We start from the raw sequence: 24,347 nt of genomic DNA on the forward strand, positions 1-24,347 counted from the left end.
TCACACTCCATTATTACCAATCACACAACTATCAATTTTTTTATGATCTCCAAAATTTATTTGTATTTTTTGTTTTCCTGTCTCTTTCTTACTAAAAAAAATTTTAGACCCTTTTTTTTCAATAGTTTTACTCTTTACAAATGTTAGCCAATTGAAATTATCAAATTGACAAGGTGTAGACTGTGAATTTTATTGTCAAATTAGGGGAAGACAAAAAATGTGGTAATGATATATGAAAAAAAATGAAATTGAGAGTTGGAACATAAAGAAATGACTATTATGTTTGTTAAGCAAAAAAGTCTATCAATTACTCATTGGTTCTCTCTCTTTTATCTACCTATTGATTGTGGTTTTACTATAAAATGTAGAATTTTGTCTCTATTTCTAAGAGTACTAGAGCAATGATGAACTATATTTTTAGGGATACGGAGGCATTTCTTAGTTTAGTATTGGAAGTAGTAGTAGTGAGTTGCATTAGGCAAGAATTAACAAGTAATAAATTTTGAGATGAGTTTGACTCGCGAGTGTTTGTTTTTTACGGTGAGTATGACACATACAAGAAATTAAAAATTAAAACCTTGTTTTGTTTTGTCTTGTTCTCTAAAGAAGGGTCTTTTAGGATATTTGTAAAAAATTATAGGCTATTGGGTCTATGTTGTTACATAAACCTTAAAAGCAAGAGAGGTATGTGTAATTTTTAAAACTTGAGAGCAGTTCCCTATAATTGCTAGAAACCTGAAGGGAGGTTTCTGAAATTATCCCTTACTTTAATGCACTCTAAGTGCTGATGCATCCCCGGGAGCACCCAACAGCTTTATATACATCAACGTCAAATGTTATACTAGCATTTACGCCGCCCTACAATGGCACATTGGAGAGTCCCCTGATCCACTTACATAACTACTCCCTCCCTTTTTTTATAACTGACGTTTAAGGTTTTACATACCAATTAAGAAAAGTTTTTCATTGTTTAAATCTATACACTATTTTCCTTTTGTACCCTCATTAATTGTCCAATTCACCCATGTTTTCTCTCACTAGAGTACTAAATGGTGTTGTTTTACTAGGCCAAAAGCAATGCAAACTAACTAGGAGTAGTAATTAAGAACCCTGTATTGGAAAAGAGAGATAAAAGAGTAAAATTGTGAAAAAATAATTAATGCTGCATGGGATAGTAAAACGACAGATAAAAGTACTTAAGAGCAAATTTCTTAAACGTCAGTTATAAAAAAAGGGAGGGAGTATAATATTAGCGTATCCAAAGACATCACACGGAAGAAACTCTCTATATCATCATGCCTGAGCTGAGCAAAGTTGGAGTTTTTCTACGTAGCAAACTAGAGAAACTCTGTGGGATGCGTTTAATTGTCCCAGATTAGTATGAAAGAGATGGCATAAACCACCATAGAAGTTTACCATCACATTAGTTTAATGCTTGGGAGGGGTTGACCAAATTACATGCCTATCTTCCTCTTGTCTTATCTTTTTCCTTTTAATGCTTATGTACTTACCATGAGTGGAACTTGAATTCCCATACATTTTATATGCATTATTATTAGTCTTAAAAGTGACAAAGGTGGAGAATGAATAATTTATAAGGCTAAAGCTGAGCAACAAGGAATTGGTGGCCTTGGGCGCAATTAACAATACGGAATCAACAAGGAACTATTCTTCGACATCGATCTACTTGAAAATTCAAAGCATTATGCAATGACGAACTGAACTCACAGAGAAATAAAATTTTAATATTTCCAATTCCATTATATATACAAACAGGATTGTCTGCGAGGTTCTTTAAACGAGTATAAGAAATCATAGAACTTATACTCAAATGGGGTGCAGAAACAGAGGAAGAAGGCCTCAAGGTGCTCAATGACCAGCCTGCAGCCATCGCAAAACTAGTAGAGAATGATTGTAGGGCATTTTGTTTGCCCCGTCTTGTAAATTCGAGATCTTAAACTCGATATTTTGCACTGGATCTTGTACTGACTATTTGAATTTTAGTAACTTCTTTCTTACCAAAAAAAAAAAGAACTTATACTCAAATAAATTCAGAGAGAAAAAAAAATCAGAGAAAGAGAGCGAGGGACGGAGAGGTAGTAATTCTACAACTAGTAGAATCTAACAGATCCTTAAGATGATACTATTAATGAACCTTGTTAGGCTAATACTAATAATAAAGCCAAGGACTTTCGCAAAACATGAAATGTTTGTGTTTGAATAGGAATTATTTGCCAAAAGTTTATTTGCTTACATCACAAACACATTTTTTAATACATATTTTTATCTTATCGATCACATTTTTATTTCACATACATTATTATATCATAAAAAGCGTTACAATAATTATTTCAAATGATCTCTATCCAAACACGCCTTTTTTTCCCTTTTCTTACTCAATATGACAAATCTTAAGAGTTAGTTTGGATTGCTATTTTTAGAAATTTATATATATATATATATATATATATATAAAAAGTATAATCCAGCAATTTGTTAGTATGTAAAGTTAAAAAAAATGATTAAGAAATATGTTCACTAAAAATACAAAAAATTTTCTCCAAAAAGCGCTTCTTTTGTCGTGCCAACCGAACAATGGAGAGAGAGAGAGAGAGAGAGAGAGAGAGAGAGATAACACTAATGTGAAAGTTGCAAGCCAACGTACCCTTATCTTATATATCTAAAATTAAGCACATCGCTGGGAATTAAAAATGCTCGTGTTTTCTTCGTAGCATAGAATCTCTATCGTGTTATTTGCAGTAGGTAAGAAGATAATTGAGAAGAAGCTAAATGCCAAAACCAATTTGCTAAGAGAGAATGATGAAACAAGAGAGTAATTCACTAATAATAGCCGCCGTGGATTTAGCTTCATGCTGCTCCAATTCCTCAATGATTTACATCAGTCTCAAAAAAGTATCACCAACGTGATAAGAATGTAACCTATGTACCGCCAAACGTGTCATCAGACTAAAACTTGCCTAGACCTTGATGTGAATTCCTAGAATAGGCATCGCAGGTTGCAATGTTAAACTGTCGGTCGATATACAAGCTTGAAGATCCTCAAGAACCAGTGTCATGAAAAGAGGACCTTGCTACCGGGCGTGGGCGTCAAAACCCAGTAATGATATCCGCATCAGGATACTCCAATTTCACTGACAAAGTGAACACGTATCACAGAGAAGAGAGGAAACTCGACGACAAATTCCCTTTCCTCACCTTTGACCAGAAAAAGCAACAGCCTTGAAGTAGAATGTTGATGCCAAATGAGCTGATGAAGAAATGTTTATATCCACATGGTTCCTCACGATTTGCCTCGTATCATCTGAATTGACATTGCCTTCACTTTACGCGACTTGAAGATAGACTAACTAGGGTGCCTTGTGTGTCTGTGTTTTCCCTCTCATTTTTTCACATCTGAAAGAGAGCAAAACACCCTACGCTGTTACATGTCTGATATTCAGGAGCAATTTATTTTTAACGGTATTGAACAGACTTTGTCTTTTATTACATGGCTATACAAATGACTCAATTAGAGCAAAGTCGGACAATTTGAGCATAATGATATCAAAGACAAGAGTAGAAGCCATCAATGAATACGATGCTTAGAGAGGCAAAAGAGTATAACTCATAGGAACTTATGGCATCGCATATACAAGAAAAAAGATAAAAGACTTCAGATGGCAGAGGGTCTCTTCAAATATTTTCTCAGCTTCTGTTAGCCACAGTTTTTTTTAAGGGTCACTTACTACAAAATAGGATTAATTCTATGTATATTGAGCTGTTATTAAGAATAAAGAACTAACACATTTAAATGTAGCCAAGAAAGGAAATCAGAGAATAAACAGTCAGAAAAGCAACTAACTTCTTAACAATCGAAGGATGCAGAAGCACATTCACTCCAATTACATGTGCTTTATGCCTTATCTCCGGTAATGAAAACAGATAGAACAGAAGTTATACTCTACCTAGAAATCTGTCAAAAGGTTCATAACACGCTAACCAATTTTCCCTGTTCAGTGTAGATAAATTACAAAACCAGATGGTTATTCATGTTTGGATGAATGGCTGTTTTACCAAGGGAATCAGTTAGTGTTCATAGTTCTTTTCTGCCTTTTGTCCATAACAAGAAGGATGTTCAAGCATTTTCTGTTCAAGATGCAAATAACAATTCCTCCACACAGGATAAAATAGAATCAAATGTTATACTTGATGAAAAAGACAGAAACATTAAAATTTTTTAAATAGCTTCATTTAAATACAATAACCTTGTAGGTCAAAAACAACACAAGGTTAACAGCTAACAGCATTACCTTTGTCTTTAATGCCAGCGGAAAAATTTGCATTCCCGGTTAAATTATTCTCCATTGAGCTGCACCTTATAGGTGTATTAGATGGTCTAATTTGGGGTGGGGAGCATGGGTCAGTCCTACTTGGGTGCTCATTTGGGAACTGATGCCCCATCTGATGGTTTAAGTAGACGTCCAAGCTAGTCGTTGGCGTCGTTCCTACCTTTCTCTTGCTCTTAAACCTTCATCTAACAGAATTATGAGGAATGGAGAAGAGAATAGAGTGCTTGCATTTCTTATCCCTTTCTGGTAAAGTATCAAATAGTTATCTACAGTACCTGTCTTTCCGCTTCTCAAGATATCTTTGAACTGAAGCCTTTCTGCTTGCTGGGACATCTGCTTCATGAAAATTTAAAAGTTAAAAAATAAAATAAAAATAGGGCTGAATATTAATTCAAAGAATAGATGACAAAGCTTTAGTCATTTTTAATGCATTTTAATCTAGTATGTGGAACTAATTAATCCAAATGCTTGCAAGAAAAGTTCAATCACGTGAACTACATTAAGACAAACTTGGACCAGAGACCAAGGTAATTGGCTTCAGCACAATCTCAGCTAAAACAAATTTAAGCAGTTGCAAACCCATGATTTAGCAATAGTATGCATTGAAGATGAGATGTTAGGACAAGATGTCTGAGCACATGTTTAAAAGGAAAGTCCATTTTCTAGGTTGAAGAGAAGCGTTGGAGCTGGAGTCTCTTTCTATTATTTTTGCATATTCCATTGTACACACTTCCTCCTCAATCCCTGCTGAACATCCATGCGTCCAAAACATCAGAAGGTTAATTGTATTTCTTTTGGCTCTAAACATAGGTTTCTTTTCTCTCTCAACAGTCAAAAAACAAAACAAGTAGTACTCCTGGTGAAGGTTAACTAGATAATATCAAGATATCAGGACAGAAAATCAAACAGAATTATTCAAAAAAAACTGAAAACAAACCAAAAAGTGCAAGCATATTTTCCTTCCACCCAGGTGGGTGGACGAGGACATTCAAGTAATATGGCTGCAAGAAAAAGTTATTTCTCATGTGAGATGGAGCTAGATAGAGAAAAACCAAGTAGTAAAAAATTGTCACCCATGATATACTGATGCTATATATACCATGTAGTGATCTCAAGATGGACATGGTATAAAGCTACTAAAAGATAAAATTGCACTGCATGTCAACTATGAACAATGTAAAGCACAAGGATAAGTAAACTGGTTTTTCTTGTTAATTGAGAATGAAAACTATTTGCTTCAGAAGTTTTACTGTCGTGGTTAATCACTCAAAATGTCCCAATGTTCCATTCACAGAGAAGAGAAGCTCGCATAGCTAAAAGCACCTACCAGGATTGTCTTCAGGAAACTTGTATTCTTCTCCATGCAGCCGAGTGCTCTCATTCATTTTAACTGTATAGAAAATCAAGACAATTAAATCAGGAACCAATTTAGCATGATCCATAGTTTATTACATAACTATGACTTGCATTGGTTTCACAGTCATAAGTCAACTCAAGCTGTTTGAAAAGAGGAGCTATTGAAACTTTGTTTAAGCCCAATTTTCAGGTCTGTGTTGATTTGATTTGTACAAGTCATAATCATGTAGCATTAAATCACACTCAACTACCAGAGAATCTATAAAGCCCAAACCAACTAAATAACAAATAAATTATAACCAGGATGCTAGAATGACAATATAACCTGTTTGTGTATTTGGCAGTAGTATAACAGCAGAATCTGGACTTGCTTTTACACTTGTTGCCTGTAGGTGGCGTGTAGAAAGCAGCGCCAGAGAACTGTCAATGAGAGGTTCCTGAGGCAAATGAAGTGGGCTTGCAGCAAGATGCAAAAGTGCTTGTGCCTAAAAACGCATAATTAGGACAAGTTAGAAGCATAAGAATCACATTAACAACAAAAATCATGAACTTTCAGTGAAAAGAAATCTGAAAACCTTGTCAGCTGGGACATCATCATACACGTTCACTCTACCACAATAGAAGATTGTCATCTGTCCTACTGGAGTGTTTGAGGAATCTGTATTCCTGGGGATGTGGAGGTGAAATGTCTTAGGTGATATGCTAACAAGGATTAAAGAGCATTGATCAATTCAACTAAAGTTCATTTAGCCCATTGGGGTTTCACATCACACAAGCTCAAGTAAAAAAATTCCATAAAATAACAGATTGGTGTGAAGCTCTAGTAAAACATCTACCTTGACATAGTATTGAAATTATAGGTAACACAAGCTGTAAAAAGCCCAAAATTAGACAGGCAAGAAACGCCTGAAACTATGACAGACTACATGGTGGGGCCCTTGTGTGGTGTTTTTTTTTGTTTTTTGGGGGGGGGGGGGGGGGGGGGGAGCTGCTAAGCACATTCATTTTTATTGCCCTTCTAATGAAGCAGTCTCAAATTTTCTAGTCCTCAATCTGACAGCAGGAACTACTCCTGGATTTAAGCAGCAAAATAACTTTAAGTTGAAGCAGGACGATGGGATGAGAATTAATGTCTACTCACAAACATCATCAATTTTAAAGGAAAACAGAAAGAAAACTAAATCCAGTTTCATAACAAGGGTTTACATCTTTGCAAGTTTCTGTCTGTTCAAAGACTTGATCTTTCCATTAGGCCTCGGATACAACACCTCATGTTTATTTTAATTTTCTTACCAAAAAAAAAGAAAGAATGAAAATTTGCAATTAACCAGCTTAAGCCATCCTGCCATTGAATAGACCAAGAATGCACAGGAAAACCTTAGCTATACATAATCTGACTGTCAAAGCATCCGTGAAACTCAGATAGTACAGCAATGCAACCTACATATATGAAACCTTCCCAAGCCCCACAGGACGACAAAGACATTCAAGAAGATGGAAAAAGAAAATTAAGCAAAAATGAAAAATCCACTTGTTACTCAAAGAACATAGCCTCAAGCATCAAAATTGGCCGGCTATAAACAAGGAGTCGACCACGGAATTCCTACAAATGTGAAAGGCTAATAACCTTGGGGGAGTCGAGTCACTGTCCCCCACAAGGAGACGGCCAGAAACATCAGGCTTTTCTACATCCTTCCCACCCTCATACGGCACTGCTTCTTCCGCCGACTCAGAAACTTCAGCATCGGCGCTGGTTCCCCTGGTTGCCTACATTTGGTTTCGATAAGTCATTAAACAAATCGAGAAAACAATTAATAAGTGCAACTATGGCAGGCACTTTATTTACTAACACAGTAAAGAAATACAAACAAAAGAGGTAAGAAGGAGCTAAGCTAATGATGCTTAGAAATAATAAAACAAATAATAGTAGTAATAACAATATCATAGTAGCAGAGACAAGGAGAACAATGCAGAGCGGGGAAGAATTATTGAAACGCACACTGTTCAAAGAGGGATTATCATTTTTGTTGTTGTTGTTGTTGTTGAGATTATCAAAACGGGGACGGGGAATGTAGCGCTTCTTGCAGGTGCCGGCGGCGGAGTCTGAATCCGATGTCGGGGGCTCTAGGAGCGTTTTAAGTGATATAACTTGCTGGATCGCCTGTGATTTGTTCCAGGACGGCCGTCTCATCCCTGTATGGACATCATCCTCGTTCACGTGGGTCTCTCTTTTTTCTTTTTTCTTTTTTTCCAAAAATGTATATTAAAGGGGGGAAAAAAAGAGAAAAAAACTCATGGCACCATTACTTTATTATCCCACTTTCCACTCTACAAACATTTTTAAAAAATTAATAATAATAAACGCCTATCGTGAGAAATTTTCCACAACTACCTTTCTCCTTGAGGTAACGGCGGCAATCTTCTCGAGTGAGCTGAGAAATGTCGTCTTCGGTAAGTTGTTGGAGAGGCTTATCGAGAGGTGACTTGGAAAGGGGTTCTTCCGGTGGCATGGCGGAAGAAATTCCCCTGAATTTCTCACCCGGTATTTGTCCGATATAATGGTTCCTTGTTCTGGCGTAAGGAGAGATCGATCGACGGCTATGGTGAAACTCAGAGGCAGTTGCAGCAGCAGCAAGACTAGTGAAGAGAGTGAGAGTGTGGTTGGGTTGAACTTCAGAATTGGTGGCTGAGTGAATGTTAGTGTGTGAGTGTGTGTGCGCCTCGGGAAATTGGCCGCGGCGTCGCCGCTATGTTTTCGGGGCTCTTTTATTCAAGGAATGGTGGGCATGGGGCTGGGGGGCATTCAAGCCTACAACCCCAGGACGCCACGTACTTGCGTTCCTCGATTTTACAATTTTCTCCTCCCACATGTCCACAATTCACTCATTTCTTGCTCTTCATAATAGCTTTCATTTTTTGCCTCCCTCCAATTTTTCTTTCCCACCTCCAGACTCTCAACGTGTAGCCTGTGTTCACCGTTCCCTTTTTTTTTTTTTTTTTTTTTCTATCAGGTACTCTTACTCTAACTTATTTTAAGGAAGTCCAACTGGGTCATGGAGGGCAACTAAACTACCATCAGATAGATGAGTACACTTTGCACTAGTATGGACTCGAAGAAGCCATGGTGACACTATACATTATATGAACTTGGAGAAGCCGTATACTAGTGACAAAGAGATGGAAGGTAAAATTTGTATCCTTAATCTCCCACCCCTCAAAGATTTAAAGTCTCTTGTGATGGCCAACAACCAACGAGCAGTTGATTTACCTTTTTCCATATTTCAAAAAGAAGGGCCTTGTTCAGGTTGCTAATTTTCGCAAAAAAAAAAAAAGAAAAAGATTTAAAAAGTCCAGTATATTTTTGTCAAATGAAATTTTCAATCCTTGCATTGAAATTTTGATTTTACATTCTTACAATATCAAGTCGGTCAAATTTGGTCATAACTGAGGTTTTTTTATCATTGTTTAACATGAATACACAATGTGAACCACATGAGATTATTTTTTTAGTGCAAATATGTCGGATCTTATTTGCAGTTAAACAAATTATCCAACCCACATTTATTTTTACTCCTATAAAATATTTGTAACCAAATAAATTACCCAACTCATATCTATTTTTGCTCTTAAAATGAGATTTGAATTTTTTATACATAAAAAAAAAATATCGTATGGACCACATTGTAGATTTAGGCTAAAAAATGATTGAAAACCTAAGTTACGACCAAATTTGGTTGACTAAATTTTATAAGGGACAAAAAATCAGTGTTTTAAAATATAGTTGGTAAAATGTAAAAAATATTTTGAAATGAAAAAATAATAGCTATTTAAAGAAGGGGGAGAAACAAATTACAAGAGGTCAACACAAATATCTAGTAAACCAAATCACCTTAGGTGAGCAAACCACCAAGTGAGGCGCATGATGCAATTTTGGCTGCAAATCAATAATAATGATTCAAATATTTGCACTTCCAATTAAATTCGAAGGATGTATAATAATACACTCATCTAGTCTCATTTAGTTTAGAGATAAAAAGAGTAGTCTTGATTGCAAGTCAAGGATTAAAACTCTTGCACTTGCATGTATAGTACTACACCTTCTCATTTTGACTTTGGGGTGGGGCTCTTTGGTGTAAGAGTAGTATCAACTACACCCTCTCTAGTTTAGAGGTGTAGGACAGTAGGAGTAGTTCTTATTGCATGTAGAAGGGTTTAACCCTTGTACTTGTGGCTAAATCCAAAGGGTAGGTAGCATGCTATAGAGGTGGTGCGTTCCTCTCCTTCTAAGCCCCCTAATTTATATTACCAGTACAGGATTAGTGCGTAGATATTGACGTTTGACCCAAAAAAGATAACAAGCGTCTGGTCGTGGGACCAGTATACGATGGAATTTGGTGGTACATCCTGTTTCGCCACGCGTTAAGCTATCCGAATTCGATAGCGGTCTGACGAATACAAGAAGAGTGAACCGCGGAGTAGCTGATCAAACTAACTCTCGACCCTTGGGCTTTCCACTCTGTCAATTTTTCATTTTATGACCCGGGGGCCCACTTATCCGGCATAGCACGGGTAGATAGGGCCACGTTGCATCCTTGCAATTGAACCATCCCGTCCCACGGTCCATTCCTCGACCATAGTTCGCATCGTAGGGCCATTTTGTTGCTTAAATGAGTATTGTTCGTGTTCTTTCAAACCCCACCGAGGGCCCCACACCCCCCCAATTAAAAAAAAACCTTAGGACTTTATCTTTTAAATTCACCTCAACGAACGGTCGAAGATTTGGACTTTCGGAATATATCGGCGTCCCGCTGATTAACATTAGTCTGTTCTGGTATGTCATCGGACGGAATTTAGGAGGCCTTCGTTCTTCTACCCGACTCTTGTCCAGTTCGAAAATAAAAAAGCATATTTTGTTTGTGAGGCAAATTTCATCGGGTTTTAGTTTTAGTTTTTTTTTTCGTAAATATTACTACCAAGATTTCTGGCTAGCATCAAATTTGACTCTCAAGCGGATTAAAATTTTTCTTGAATGAGAGAAGAATAATTTAAGTCATAGCATTCTTCATTAAATTTTTACTAGAATTAATGTTTCATGATAATAAGGATCATAAAAATGGTCAAATAATCGTGAAGGATATATGGCGTAATATGGAGTATAACACAAAAATGTTTTGAGCGGAGGATCAAATGCCAAAATTCTACTCGTGAGATATCCAAGATAATTTTCATATGCATTAATAATTTTTTTTCTTGGTGAAAGCGGGAACTGACATGCCTTGAATAGTACTTTACTTTATGGTATTTACCCTTTTTCTCTTGGGACTGGGATGCGTGGGAGGGGAGAACAGGATGCACCATGAAATAAGTAGTGAAAAAGCTCGGATCTGACTGAAATTTCGGGATAAATCCACAAATACAGCCAGGGCCAAAGGCCTAGGAAACCGAAAATTTGATAAGTTTTTCGGTTTGGATCGATATTTTTAGAAATTTTTGTAAAAATATATATTATAGTGATTTGATATATATAAAATAAAAAATACATTCACAGAAAATGTATGACAATCCAAACAAGGGAAAGAGTGGAACTCGCGGACTAAACATAAAGATGCTTGGGCTGAAGATACATCAATCTGTGTCACAAAGGAATGGCTTTGTAGCTACGCTGGGGAACTTTATGAATGGTAGCCCAAATAAGGTCAAAGTACAAAGGGAATTGGGCTATAGCAAACAAGGCGACGGGCAAGCAAGTCACTGCATAAACGGGGAAGGCCGCGAACTTGAGCTTATCTTTGAGCACAAAAAAGTGGCCGGAGCAGAATGAGATGAGAATGGAAGCTATGGATACAAACAGCGAAGTTAAGCCCAACAGAAGCTTACTGGGCAAGCTGGTGGCAAAATCTTGTTCTTGGTACCTGGACGTGAGAATGGCTAGAAACATGACTAAGGAGGTGACCGAAAAGCAAAGTGCAACGAGGGATGAAATGGCGAAGCAGTCAAATGCCGGCTCGTTCTCCAGCGTTGGCGTACCGATGTCTTGCTTGACACCGCCTGGAACGGTGGTTGATGTTGCAAAGGCAACCGTGGCTATGAGTGCTGCCACGACGGAGCATGATTGGGAGGTGTTGGTCAGCCACTGTCCCCCGCTCTTCACGAGCTCCTGGTGAGTTTCAGTGAACACGTCCTTGGGGATCCTTCCTTCCTTGTTAACGCGTGCAAAGAAGTGCTGAGGCATGGACTTCTTGACATACTGCATCCACAACATCAATTGGATCAATTTCTTCGCAAAATAAATGTCTCTGGAATTTCGTATATGTTAAAAGAGAAGTTCGGGTTTCAATATCTCTTACCTCGTACCACTTGATCTCCCATTGCATTTGCAACGCAGCACCTGGGATGAGCCAAGGTCGATATTCTCCTAGCCTTGCTGCAAGATGTAATGCACTATTGCCATCCTTGTCAACTTTTCGGAATATGGAGTCTCTCATTATTTTCATGTCGAGTAAAAGCCGGTAAACATAGGGCTGTCTGTTCTCAACCGCTAACAGAACTACATTCTTCTTATCGGAATTCATGTCGTGAAGTGCCACAGGAAAAAGTTGAAGAATTTTGTACACCATCTCAACCACACCATTCTTTGCAGCAATCAGTATAGGTGTCTCCCTCTTCCCCGTTTCAGTGTCTTGCCCATTCCCTCCTGCCATTAAAGATTTCTGTCTAGTCAGCTCACTAAACAAAGAAATTGCCTTCAGTAGTCCGAGTGCAATGTCTCAACAAGAAAATTATTTGTCTAAGAAACGATCGATGAAAAGTCTGTGCTGAGACTGTGGTTAATTCAATTCCATATCCGTTTTATTGCCAGGCAGAGTTGTGCTGTGGTCATGCCAAAAGAATTACCTTCTGCGGGTGGCGGTGGAATTAGCGAAGCAGAGAAGGCAACGCCACCCCCATCCATTAATGAATAAGGCTTTGTTCCGTCGTCTTTGAGTAATGGTGCATCTGGTGGATTCTGTCCATTATCTTCATATTCATGTCTAGAACTGCGCTTAAGAAGTTCATCTAAGACCTGGACCGACCATACGTGCTTCTGTTTTCTATTCTGCAGCTTAACTATCTCCATTGAACCTGTGCAAAATGCTCAAGCTAATGACTGGAAAGCCTTCAGAGTGCCAAAACACTTGGTAAGTGCATAATGCAAGGTTTTGCCTTATGTACCTAAGCCGAAGATAATTAGCATTGCCTTGGACATGAACTTAATTGCATCAAAGCAAGTAACATAAATGGCCGGAAAAGCAGGACGCCCTTCAGCTCTTTGCCTTTGATGCAATGCTGATAAAGAAGCGATACAACAAATCAGCGACTTGGGAGCAAGATTGGATCCATGAAGATCCTAAATTCACTGTATACGGATCCTTTTCAAGTTTTTATGTATTAGAAGCAACATATCAATTTATAGGGTCCGTTTGTTTCGGGTGAAAATGTTTTCCAGGAAAATATTTTCCTAATTTCCCGTGTTTGGTTGCACAAAAGTTACTGAAAACATTTTCCTATGTAAAATATTTTCACTCATCTTATGGAAAACAACTTCCCTTCCCAACTTCCTGAAGTTGTTTTCCGAAATGCATGCATCTTGCCTGTAGTATGTTCCAAACTTACTGAAATCATCTTGCAGTATGTTCTTTTTTTTTTTTAGTGTAAACAGGAAGACTCGAACCCAAGACCTCTTCCTTACACTCCCTCCCCCGTACCACCCAACCCTCCCCTAGTATATTCAAAATAAAAAAAAATCTCATCCTACTCATCCTATACTAGTAATTAATTATGTATAATAGGGACATTCTTTTCTAGAGAAACTTTCAGCAGTGAGAGTGCAAGATATATGTCACAATAAGCATTGCATGTGATTGATATTTGACATTAAATGGCCAGCAATTTATTTATTTGCTTAAGGAGATATTTTTTATTCATATATACCTTTCTCCAAGATTTTTTAAAGTTAAACAATAAAATAAATTTTCTTATTTTGCATGGGAAGAAGTATGTAGTTATAATGTGTAGAAAGTAAAAATAGAGATAAAAGTGAAAATATTTCAAAAGTTAAACAAACACCAGAAAAATGAAGTAAGAAAATATTTTCAATAAGCTAACCAAACACCTGAAAATGATGAAAGGGAAATGATTTTCATGGAAAATTACTTCCACGGAAAATATTTTCCCAAGGAAAACATTTTACCCCAACCAAACAGACCCATAATGTACTCCATTTGCTCAAGCACTTCATGTGCAGCTTCTTCAGTATCTGCAACAAAATAAGGAAAGTCCACAAAAAAGGTCCCTTTTTTCTTTAATAGATGCGCTTTCACGGATGAATACTAACAGGGGTAAATTAATCGTCAGTAGTTTGTCAAAATGTTGAAGAACTACATGAAGACATGGACAGCTTCTGTTCTTTGAAAAATGCTAGACTTTAGCGTGTCATCTTCACATGCAGCATAGAAGGTCTATATATCATCACGAATTTCTCCTAAATACTTGACCTTTTTGTTCGCTGTGCTTCCCATCGGGGTCCTCAGCATCTGCTTGTTGGCCGCCATCATTCTTTCCCCTACCTAGTACTGTCCATTGTAAATGAAAAATAGTTTAGCTTCAGCATTTCGGGCACATAGATTCGGATGAATATAGATGGACAGGTCTTTGGCAACATGTATGTTCAATGTTGCACTAGAAGCATCTTTTAAATTTAAATCACCATCGAATAAATGGAGTCAACAAAACGAGTTACTAAATTTGAATTGAAGATGAACAGCGAGCGCAATGGTATTTGATCTGCCAATAGATCCTCTACTCACCAAGTAACCGAAAAGCTCTCCCAATTAGCCAGCCAAAGTTGGCACAGCTTTGATAATTTTCTGGATATTTGGCATTCTCGCTGTATTTGAGCTCTCGAAACAGTGGTTGACGATAATGAGTCCGAGGCTCCAGCTTATCGATGATTATGACTTGAAAAATAGTACTCATGTTAGTCATACAAAAGTATAACTCTGTTGCACAGATCTCAAAAGTAATGGAGCAGAGTTTTTCCCAACTTGCACGAGTTTTGTGAATCTCAAATTTCAGATAGTTTTGCCATAAACTCACCTTGGATTTGAGAGGGAGCTAAGAGAGACTTACAATGGTAAATAATTTTGTAATATCCTCTGATACGGCTTCCAGTTTTGAAGGCTGAAGGCTTAGTGGCTAGAAGGTGGAGTGGCGATAAGCCTTGTTCGTTGACGCAGCTAACAAGATCCTCATATAGATGAATTATCTGGAAGGCCAACTCTGTGAACAACACCGATGAAAAACTCGATTAAGCTTCAGGTAGAAGTAGATAATACTACTAACTCAGCCCTCAAGGCATACTAGTACCAATATACTTGAGTGACACAAATAGGGGGTGCAATATCGATGGATCAAGGAAATTGTTCCGCTGAACTACTATATATATATTAAAAGTTGCTCCAGCTTACAAAGGTAAAAGCAGCAGAACGGAAAGTTACCAAAATACTCTCCTGCTATGGCACAGTGAAGAATGGTCTCGCCATCATTCCTTCTGCAGAAGGAATAGCCTTGATCGCTTCCGCAAAGGGAATGCAGACAGAGGAAAGCATCTTTCCTGCCGTGAAGAGCAGCTAAGAAGAATGGAGTCTCGACGGCCCATGAGTTTGGTCTCTCTGCTAGCAATGAAATGGCACATCCGAACATTTCCCAGTGATGCTGCTAAATGGAGAGGTGTGTTCCCTCGCTCATTCTCTGCCATAAGGGCCTCCATTGCTTTTATCTCCGACCTTGCAACTATCAATTGTATCAGTCGTTCGACTGCGCGCTCTTGCCCGTCTGAGATGGCAATATGCAATGCTGTATCCCCTGATCTTGTTATTTTGGCCGTGTGAGTCTCGGGATGGTTCTCGTACATTTCTATGACTCCTTCCCAATCAGCTTTCATGGCAGTGTGGAACAATTTTTTCTTAATATCCTCGAGTCCGATGGGCGACGCATCCGACGTAGATGTCATATTTCTTTCTGTGTATCGTTGATAGTGAATAATGGAGTGGTAAACGACTGCAGACCCGCGCACCTAAACTTAATTCGCTTACGCAAAGTCTGTGAAATATGCTTTTACTGCCCCAAGCGAGGAAGTATATTTGCAAATTCAAATCTGACTTTTTTAAGTTTCTTTAGTTGCCATCTTTAGTAATGTCTTAAGCAAAGAAGATTCACAAAGTCTGGATATCTTTACTTTTAAGCTGAGATGAGAGACAACTGGAATGAGAGTTAAAATAATTAAGGATGTACAACTGGCCAAAGCATCACTATTCCTGTTTCCAGGTGAAGGGGTTTGCTATATCTAGACAGAGTAATCAGCCATTCGATCGATTCAGATGCCTTGTTCCAGACGACAAGAGGTCTTCTTCTGTTATACTTATACAATGGGGTGTCACACACTCTAATAGTATGTTGACGCCTGTAATGTAACACAAATTTGATAATGTAATATTTTTGATGATAAGATGATATAATCCTTCTTGTTAATCTTTTGTGGTTCAACGATAAAATTGTTTATTATGAAAAAAAGATTTTATGTAATATCAATTATGTAAAGAAATGAATTCACAAGATCAAAATAATTTTTAAACTTTATTTTTTTAATGTATGACAAAATAATAGTTGCTCTAGATTAATCACAAGAGTCCGCCCACATGAAGTTACAAGAATTCAATCACCAATTAGCTGAAAGGACAAAGGATACAAAAGCTTAATCAGGAAACATAAGCTTGTAATGCAAAATTAATCAAATTGAAGAAACGAGGAAGTTTTTTAAGCAGCATTGCACCGCGCGAATTGTTCTAGACTGACGGACATCTGCTTGCTTATTGCTCCTTCATATTTTGTCGAAGATAATCAGGAATCTGACATGCAGAAATTAGATATATGTGGTTTCCAGAGCTAGATAGGGCCCCGTGAAATCAATATATAAATTGTTCAACAATTTAAAATTACGCAAATACATCCAGCACAGGAAACTCGTACGTAAATGTAACGATAGTGAAACATAATTAATAAACACAAACAGCATTATTCTCCGGGGATTATGATCCACCCTTGATAGTCTCGATCAGATTCTACATACATATATATATACGGCCGGAATATCTCAGGCGTTGACGTAAATAACGGGGTCAAGCGTTATAGGAGCGCTTTTGGGATTATTAATGACTGCCAGGAGATCAGATTCATTGTTTTTCAAATAAGACTCCATAAAGGCCACGACAATGCCGGCGACTGCCTTTCTCATCAGATACCTGGGCTGGGAGCCTCTCTTGCACGCGCAGTTTCCCAGCTTGGCAGCCCCGTCATCCAACATCCCCGTATGGCCATACTCCTTGGCAAGAAAATAGCAACAAGGGGGCTTACACTCGTTAAAGAACTCGGCATGGTTCACACCCTCGGGGGCGCATGGTGGTAGCAGAAAATTCTTTTTCTGGCTGCCCAAGCCTGTTCCGATAACGCCGACGGGAATTTCTAAATCGAATGATCGGGGGATGTAGGTCAGAATGTCTGGTTTGCTCCTCCATAATGTGTTGACTCCTGCCACAGGATCAATGCCTATCAATGCCTTAAAGTTGAGGGTTGTTTCGGCCTTTCCCAGTGCCAGGCAAAACGCCACATATCCACCCCTGCCGTGGCCTGCAACGCCTAGATTGTCGACGTCCGCGGTAACATTATCAGGAAGTAGGGCTTGAAGTTCTGTGGCCATCCATTTTGTGACCTCGGCTGCGTCTGTGATTTCTTGGGAGACCGTTGCAAAGATGCCGGGGTTAGTCTAGGGAACATATAATATTAATTGGTTAGCAAGCTAGGAATTTATTATAATCATCAAAAAAATGTTGCTTTCAAACTAAAAGTTTTTCCTATTCTATTAATGCTAGCTGCTGCTTTCTCTTACACGAGCAAGCATGCCTAGATGCAAGAAACACGTACGGAAGCAGAAGCCATTCTACAATATTTATATACTACTACTACTACTTGTGTGAGCAAATGCATATATATCGAGAAAGGGCCGGGGAAGAGTATATATAGTGTATATATATATATGTGTAGAGAGAGAGGGGGGGGGGGCGGGGGATTCAAATAAATATACACCTGAGGAGCGACGACGATGAAGCCGTGGGTTGCAACGTGCTGCAAAAGCTGACGGTAGGAAGTATTTGAGCACAGGAAGCCATGAATGAAGAGGATAACAGGGTAGGTGTTTAGTTCGGTAGGTGTAAATACCAACAACGGCCTACTTTTGGAAGAGACCGCTGATGACTCCACCGGGAAACTTTTAACACTCAAATTTCCCTCCTCAAAAACAGATGATACTTTCATTGCTTTGGAGGTAGGCATGGACTCCGGGACTACTACTGCTGCAGCCATTGCTACTGCTCTTACAGGTTACTAACTGCAATACGGATACTGAGTTTGTTCTGCTAGCTAGAATTTATGCATAACGTGTTATGTTATATTTATTGGCAAAGTTAGCAACTGTGAAAGCTGAGAGCATCGATCGGGTAACCTCCATCGGTCTTATATCGAATCGTACGACCAGACGTAGACATTGCAAGAAGGCCCTTGTTCTTGTCGTTTTGTCAATAGGAAATTTCCAGATGAAAAAAAGACGCACTTGCGTATTTCAGGGACGAAGTAGCGCTATTTTGTTTGGATGTATACAACAAAAAAGAAATGGACCGCTAGTCTTTTATTTTCTGGACAATCCTCTTGTTCTAACGACCTAAAATTAGCTTCGTTTTATAATCACTTTTTCTTATATTTTAAATTACTTTTTTGTTTAATCCCACGTACATCTGTGAATTGATATGTAGTGCTACTCAACAAAAAAAAAATTTTAATTATTTTCAACCTGAACAACATTTGACGATCGTGTCTTGGATGTATACGAGAAAGAATAGAAACCCCGGGAAAGTCTACCTACTTATCATTTGTGTATTGGGAGTGATAACTTCATTTATTCGGCCAAGCAGGTAACTAACAAGTCCTTGATCATTTACTAGGAGCGTTTTACGAAATTAGATTCTTCTTTCACAACTGTTGACGTATTAAATCAAGGTTCAAAATTAGAAATTTTCATATTATTATTTAGTAATTTTATTGAAATCAAATTATAATAGTTTTGTTGTTTAAGGGTGTGTTTGAAAAAATTGAAATTTGAAAACTAAAATCTGAAGTATGAATCCATTAAGTTATTGGATCGTTAACTATTAAATCCAATACATTTAAATGTATATCACATTCAGTGATAAATGAATAGTTTATCACTTATTTTTTGAAACAAGTTTTACTAAGAAAATTCAATGCCATTTAATTAATTCAGATATTCAAATTTTGGTTATTAAACGCATCCGAACATGTTAAGATCTGAATCCATTAAATTTAAGTGTTGAATTAAATTATCAAACATGGCTTAAAAATTACTATCTTATTAGAAAATTTGTTATGATTATAAGACTTATTTATCAAGTCATCTAATTTATAAATAAAGAGTCATATTATTGTATTTAGTTGAGAAGAGGGAACGATTGAGAGTTTTGTTCTTATGATGTGAAAAATTATGGTTGGTATTATTTCTCTTCCCCCATACATATTTTTATATGTGTAAATTATCTCCATATATATATATTAATTTTATGAAATATATCTCTTATATATTTTTTATATTTTTTTATTCTACATTTGATATCAGAGTTTTAGATTCAAGAAGTTGATTTTGAAGTGGCTGTAGACATTGAAGAATTGACCTGATTATGAGGGTTAATTGTGAATTTTTTTCGCTGTCAGAGCTAGAGTATAAAAATTGTTGCGGAAAAATTAGTTGATCGAGTTAGATTACAAAGGGGTCATTGAGTGTCTAGTTTGTAAGGATTGGATCATAAAATTGATTCGAGAATTATCAAATTAATTGATTGTGAATATTACGATAGAGATCGGAGAAGAATCCTATCAGTTAGATTGTGATTATGAAAATCACAAAGTGAATTGTTAATAAATTAAAATGAAATTGGATGATGCAAACAGTCTATCCAAAAAGCATGAATAAGTTGAACGATGAGATAAATCTGTTCAAGTGCATGTAATATCGCAGCAACAAAAATCAAGGGAAATTATCGTGATGGTGATGAATTTGATTCAAGGAGAAGCTTGATTTAAGGGAGACAGTGTTGACGCATTAAATCAAGGCTCAAAATTATAAATTTTAGTAGTATTTTAGTCAAATTATGGTTTTAGTAATTCTATTGGAATCAAATTATGATAGTTTTGTTGTTTAAGAATTAGTACCTTATTAAAATTTTTTTTATGGTTGTAAGACTTATTTATTAAGTCATCTAATTTATAAATAATGAGTCATATTATTGTGTTTAGTTAAGAAGAGTGGAGGATTGAGAGTATTTTTCTTATGATGTGATAGATTATTGTATTTAGTTGAGAAGAGCGAAAATTGAGAGTTTTGTTCTTATGATGTGATAGAATATTCTTGGTATTATTCATCTTCTCTCACACATATTTTTATGTATGTAAATTATCTCCACATATATATTGATTTTATGAAATATATCTCTTTGATGATTTTTTTTAATTCTACAACGACAAAGAAAAAAAAAATTCTTTTGTCGTGATGTGCAGGGCCCAATAAAATACTAGCGGTAGTTTCATTGGAAAGAGTTAGTTGTTGGTACTGCAATCAAAGCCCATCAGGAGGCCGAGAGGAAAACTTATAGCACTTTCTTTACTAACTAACTCCGAGAACCTATTCTGAGCGAAGCCCACAAGAATGGGCCGAAGATGAAGGCCAATTCAAGTCAATGCATTTTGGTCGAATTTACCAGGCTAGTATTTTCTTGCGTGTATTTTTACGATTTTTAAGGAAAAAGAGCAAACTTGTTCACACACAGGAATCCTAAATTTAGGGAAGTCCAGAACTTTTTGTCCAGTTACTCGATGACCGAAAAAATAATTTGTCTCGTTTATTTGGAAAGTCAAATCCTTGTGTAAATCTAAACAAGTACCGTGTCCAAATCAACTATTTTCTTGTCAAAAGTCAAAATTTTTTTTTTATTTTTTGGATTCAAGGGAAGACTCTAAATCTAGCCTCACATTTTTGTCGATTCATTAATAGACTCCACACCTAACCAGAAAAATGTACGTTTTGACCGAATGAATCCCACACCTAACCAGAAGGCACCACTTAAAAGCCAAAAACTTCGCCACCATTTCGAGTAAGCAAACAAAATCATACTTTTCGATTGAGGTAATCATTATTGTTGAACAGATAATTGTATCATTTGTAGTTAGTTTAGTGGATTCAAATGAAACAAGAATGAAGTTTTCTTTGATGACATGATGAGTTTTAGTAATAGAAAGTATCAAAACTTGCGAATAATTCTTTTTTTTTTTAAACTATATTTCTCATTATTAATTAATAAGTCTTTATCCCCTCTATTGCATCACTCAATAATCCCTTTATACAAAAAAAAAAAAAATCTATAACAAACCATTATAGTTAGTATAAGTTATCATAGCAAAAGATAAAATTCATAACAATGTAGAAGTATAGTAATTTTACGTAGAGTATACTAATTTTAATAGGATGAGTCATTTTTAAGGGGAGACTAAGCCCATCTTTGGATTGCTATTTTTTGGAATTTTTTTTTACATACATTTTAATCTTTTTTTTTTAAAAAAAATTTACACACATTATATTCTGAAAAATATACTATAATAATATTTATTTTTCAAAAACTCCTAAAAAATTGCAATCCAAACTCCTTCCATTAGCCCATACCAATTAGAGCCGGGGATGAGGAACGCCTGAACAGCGTGGCATTTCGTTGGTAGATAATCGAACTTAGGAACGAAGCAAATCCGAACAGGCAATTAGAGATGTCTCGAATGTGCGAGATTGGAATTGGATCAATGGATATTCCACTTCCCTTACATCCTTCCCATTGTTCCCACGTGCGAAGCCCTCTCCGCACGCTTTGCGATGGACGACTCGTGAAGTTTCTCATGCCTCCGAGCCAACTACTGCTCCCGTTTCGCCACTCGCCACCCCCTTCAAAATAATAATAATAATAATAATAATAAAAAAGAAAATCCAAACTTTCCGCATGCGTATAAATCCTCCTCAAGTAGCTTCCGATCAAAACCGCCGAACGGGTCTTAACAGTCCATCTTCGATTGGAAGGAAGAAAGAGAGATTAGTAAAGGTGCTATGTGGACCCAACAGTACCGGAAAGATGACTTGGAGAGCGGCGCAAGGCCCTTGTACCCTATGATGCTGGAGAGCCCGGAGCTCCGTTGGGCTTTTATTCGGAAAATATACTCTATCATCACTGCTCAGTTGGTTTTGACCATTGCCGTGGCTGCCGTCGTCGTCACCTATCATCCCATCGTCCGATTCTTCACAACCACTGGGGCTGGACTGGCTCTCTATATTGTTCTCATCATCACCCCTTTCATTGGTATGCCTCTTTTCCCCTCTTCTTCTTTTTCCCATCAAATTGTTTGGAATTTTGGAGTTTTTTTTTCCCAAAAAAAAAAACTGTCGGTTGGTTTCTTCTTCTTCCTTTTTTTTTGGTGGGAATATGGGTAGTTGATTCTGATTTTCATATACTTCCTTTCTTGTTGGTGCAGTTTTATGTCCCTTGTATTATTACCATCAGAAGCACCCAGTGAATTACTTACTTCTAGGAGTGTTTACTGCGGCCCTTGCCTTCGCCGTGGGATTGACTTGTGCTTATACTGAAGGTAACGCTTATCGTTTGTTTGGCTTTATTCTCCTTGCCTACAATCTTATCCTGTTTGACAATTGTGGTTCATTTTCTCAAACATGTTGTTGAATTTGTGCAAAAATTGGTTATGAAAATGAAAATTGCGAAATTGGCAATGAAGCTCGAAGTTAACGCAGTTATAAATAGGGAGAAGAATAGTAAATGATGAACAAGATGAATTGCTTAGAATAACTGCATTCGTGTGTAATACTGGTAATCCTTTTTGGGGAAGATGCTTTACTCAATGGACATTCCCTGTTCTTTGTGCGGCTACTCTACACTCATGCCATTTGAATCATCGACTGGAGAAATTTTGTTGCTTCGGAGAATAGTCATGCCAGTAACTAATGCCACGATAATGTATATTCAATATGGTGAATATGGTAAATTATCGACAGCTACTTGATTATACTACAGACTTTTTTTTTTTTTAAATAAAAATGGGGTTTAAGCATCCTGTTTGATCCTTTCCGTGTCCACAATGCAATGTGATTGCGAAGCATGAGCAGTTCTGGGTTGTGAATAAACTTCAGGCATTGTCTTGTCCAATGAGGAATTTTGAGTGTGGATACCCATCCCCGCGAGAGAGTTTTTGTGCATTTGTCTGAGTTATTATATACGATATTAATGTCTAGATGTTTATTGCACTTGAAAAATCCTCCAGGGAAAGTGATACTGGAGTCTGTTATTTTGACTGGTGCGGTGGTTATTAGCCTCACTCTTTACACATTCTGGGCTGCAAAGAGAGGCCATGATTTCAATTTCCTTGGGCCCTTCTTATTTGGTGCTGTTGTTGTGCTTATGCTGTTTGCAATTATTCAGGTTTGTGGATGTTCCTCACCTGCATTTCCTTTTCTTGAGTTGTCTAACCTTTTTGGGAGTACTTTAGGGTGCTGATTTTAATTGTTTCCCTTTTGTAGATTCTGTTTCCTCTTGGCAGGATCTCAACGATGATTTATGGATGTCTCGCATCAATAATATTCTGCGGGTACATTATCTATGACACTGACAATCTGATCAAGCGCTACACCTATGACGAGTATATTTGGGCAGCTGTTGCATTGTACTTGGATATCATTAATCTCTTCCTATCTATACTGACAATTTTCAGAGCTGCTGATAGTTGAGATGATTGCAGAAGCTGAACCATTCTCATGTTGTAGTTCTACATGAAAAGTTCTTTACTTCCCTGTTTTTTTTTTTTATAGTTCTTAGATATTATCGTTATGGTACACAATTGTTAATTTTCTTGTCACGAATGATGGAATTGTATCTATCTATGATTTGAATTTCATTACTTTGTCATTATCTCTCTCTCTCTCTCTGTCTTGCGAGGTTTATATATGCTCAGTCTTTATGTTCGGATATGAACCTGCCCTTTTTTTCTTTTTCCCCCGAGCGTGGAGTTCTTACCCGCCATCTTATATAGTTTTTGGTTTTGAAATCAAAATTACATCCTGGGTGAATCCTGCAAACATGGTGATCTGGCCTTCAAGGCCACCTACTAAATAGATCTGTTCATCGGGCTTTGTTATAAGATGAGTATTTCAATAAATGTAGCCAATTCCTTCTTCTTTGTGGCTTGGGGGTATGGTCTGCTATAGAAGCTGTATAAATGACGCTGGAAATGTCATTCCCCCGCACATAGGGGTAGATAAGATGTTTGGGAAGGATGCGTATGTTGTTTTTTAGTCGTGCATGTCTTTGACTGGTATTCCATTGGGCAAAGGTTGTTTTCTCTTCTGAAATTTTGTACTCGTATTTTCATGTGCAATTG

General features: G+C 37.2%; 3 protein-coding genes and 1 pseudogene across 5 annotated transcripts; 1 reads left to right on the top strand and 3 right to left on the bottom strand.

Annotated features, from left to right (window-relative positions):
- Window positions 1-2,818: 2,818 nt before the first annotated feature.
- LOC113716013 (protein TIFY 4B) lies at window positions 2,819-8,558 on the bottom strand. 3 transcript variants are annotated; one of them, XM_027240316.2, is made up of 9 exons: window positions 8,098-8,558; window positions 7,705-7,898; window positions 7,333-7,472; window positions 6,281-6,371; window positions 6,031-6,190; window positions 5,677-5,739; window positions 4,625-4,682; window positions 4,311-4,528; window positions 2,819-3,414 (listed from the first exon to the last, which is right to left on the bottom strand). In XM_027240316.2, the coding sequence occupies exons 1-9, from the start codon at window positions 8,213-8,215 to the stop codon at window positions 3,401-3,403; spliced, it is 1,056 nt and encodes a 351-aa protein (XP_027096117.1). In that variant the 5' UTR covers window positions 8,216-8,558; the 3' UTR covers window positions 2,819-3,400. The 3 variants fall into 3 exon arrangements, with proteins under 3 accessions (XP_027096117.1, XP_027096123.1, XP_027096127.1); XM_027240322.2 differs by lacking the exon at window positions 4,311-4,528 and having other exon boundaries at window positions 8,098-8,556; XM_027240326.2 differs by lacking the exon at window positions 2,819-3,414 and having other exon boundaries at window positions 4,311-4,534; window positions 8,098-8,555.
- A 2,712-nt stretch (window positions 8,559-11,270) lies between these two features.
- On the bottom strand, window positions 11,271-15,795 carry LOC113716031 (uncharacterized; annotated as a pseudogene).
- Window positions 15,796-16,708: 913 nt separating this feature from the next.
- LOC113716041 (chlorophyllase-1-like) lies at window positions 16,709-18,288 on the bottom strand. The gene is made up of 2 exons (XM_027240344.2): window positions 17,886-18,288; window positions 16,709-17,565 (listed from the first exon to the last, which is right to left on the bottom strand). The coding sequence occupies exons 1-2, from the start codon at window positions 18,159-18,161 to the stop codon at window positions 16,897-16,899; spliced, it is 945 nt and encodes a 314-aa protein (XP_027096145.1). The 5' UTR covers window positions 18,162-18,288; the 3' UTR covers window positions 16,709-16,896.
- Window positions 18,289-21,759: 3,471 nt separating this feature from the next.
- Window positions 21,760-23,875, top strand: LOC113716100 (protein LIFEGUARD 2-like). Its single transcript, XM_027240400.2, has 4 exons — window positions 21,760-22,261; window positions 22,434-22,547; window positions 23,235-23,392; window positions 23,491-23,875. The coding sequence occupies exons 1-4, from the start codon at window positions 22,012-22,014 to the stop codon at window positions 23,695-23,697; spliced, it is 729 nt and encodes a 242-aa protein (XP_027096201.1). The 5' UTR covers window positions 21,760-22,011; the 3' UTR covers window positions 23,698-23,875.
- The last annotated feature ends 472 nt before the right edge of the window (window positions 23,876-24,347 follow it).

The sequence above is a fragment of the Coffea arabica genome, chromosome 1e, assembly GCF_036785885.1.
Source record: "Coffea arabica cultivar ET-39 chromosome 1e, Coffea Arabica ET-39 HiFi, whole genome shotgun sequence".
Lineage (NCBI taxonomy): Eukaryota > Viridiplantae > Streptophyta > Magnoliopsida > Gentianales > Rubiaceae > Coffea > Coffea arabica.

Excerpts from the sequence above, each read along its gene's own strand:
- LOC113716013 (XM_027240316.2), bottom strand. The coding sequence starts at position 8,215 with ATGCCACCGGAAGAACCCCTTTCCAAGTCACCTCTCGATAAGCCTCTC. Across the intron at positions 6,372-7,332 it reads AGTGACTCGACTCCCCCAAG|GAATACAGATTCCTCAAACA; the intron begins GTTATTAGCCTT and ends CCACATCCCCAG. Across the intron at positions 6,191-6,280 it reads ATGATGTCCCAGCTGACAAG|GCACAAGCACTTTTGCATCT; the intron begins GTTTTCAGATTT and ends ATGCGTTTTTAG.
- LOC113716041 (XM_027240344.2), bottom strand. The coding sequence starts at position 18,161 with ATGGCTGCAGCAGTAGTAGTCCCGGAGTCCATGCCTACCTCCAAAGCA. Across the intron at positions 17,566-17,885 it reads TCATCGTCGTCGCTCCTCAG|ACTAACCCCGGCATCTTTGC; the intron begins GTGTATATTTAT and ends TATGTTCCCTAG.
- LOC113716100 (XM_027240400.2), top strand. The coding sequence starts at position 22,012 with ATGTGGACCCAACAGTACCGGAAAGATGACTTGGAGAGCGGCGCAAGG. Across the intron at positions 22,262-22,433 it reads CATCATCACCCCTTTCATTG|TTTTATGTCCCTTGTATTAT; the intron begins GTATGCCTCTTT and ends TTGTTGGTGCAG. Across the intron at positions 22,548-23,234 it reads GACTTGTGCTTATACTGAAG|GGAAAGTGATACTGGAGTCT; the intron begins GTAACGCTTATC and ends AAAATCCTCCAG.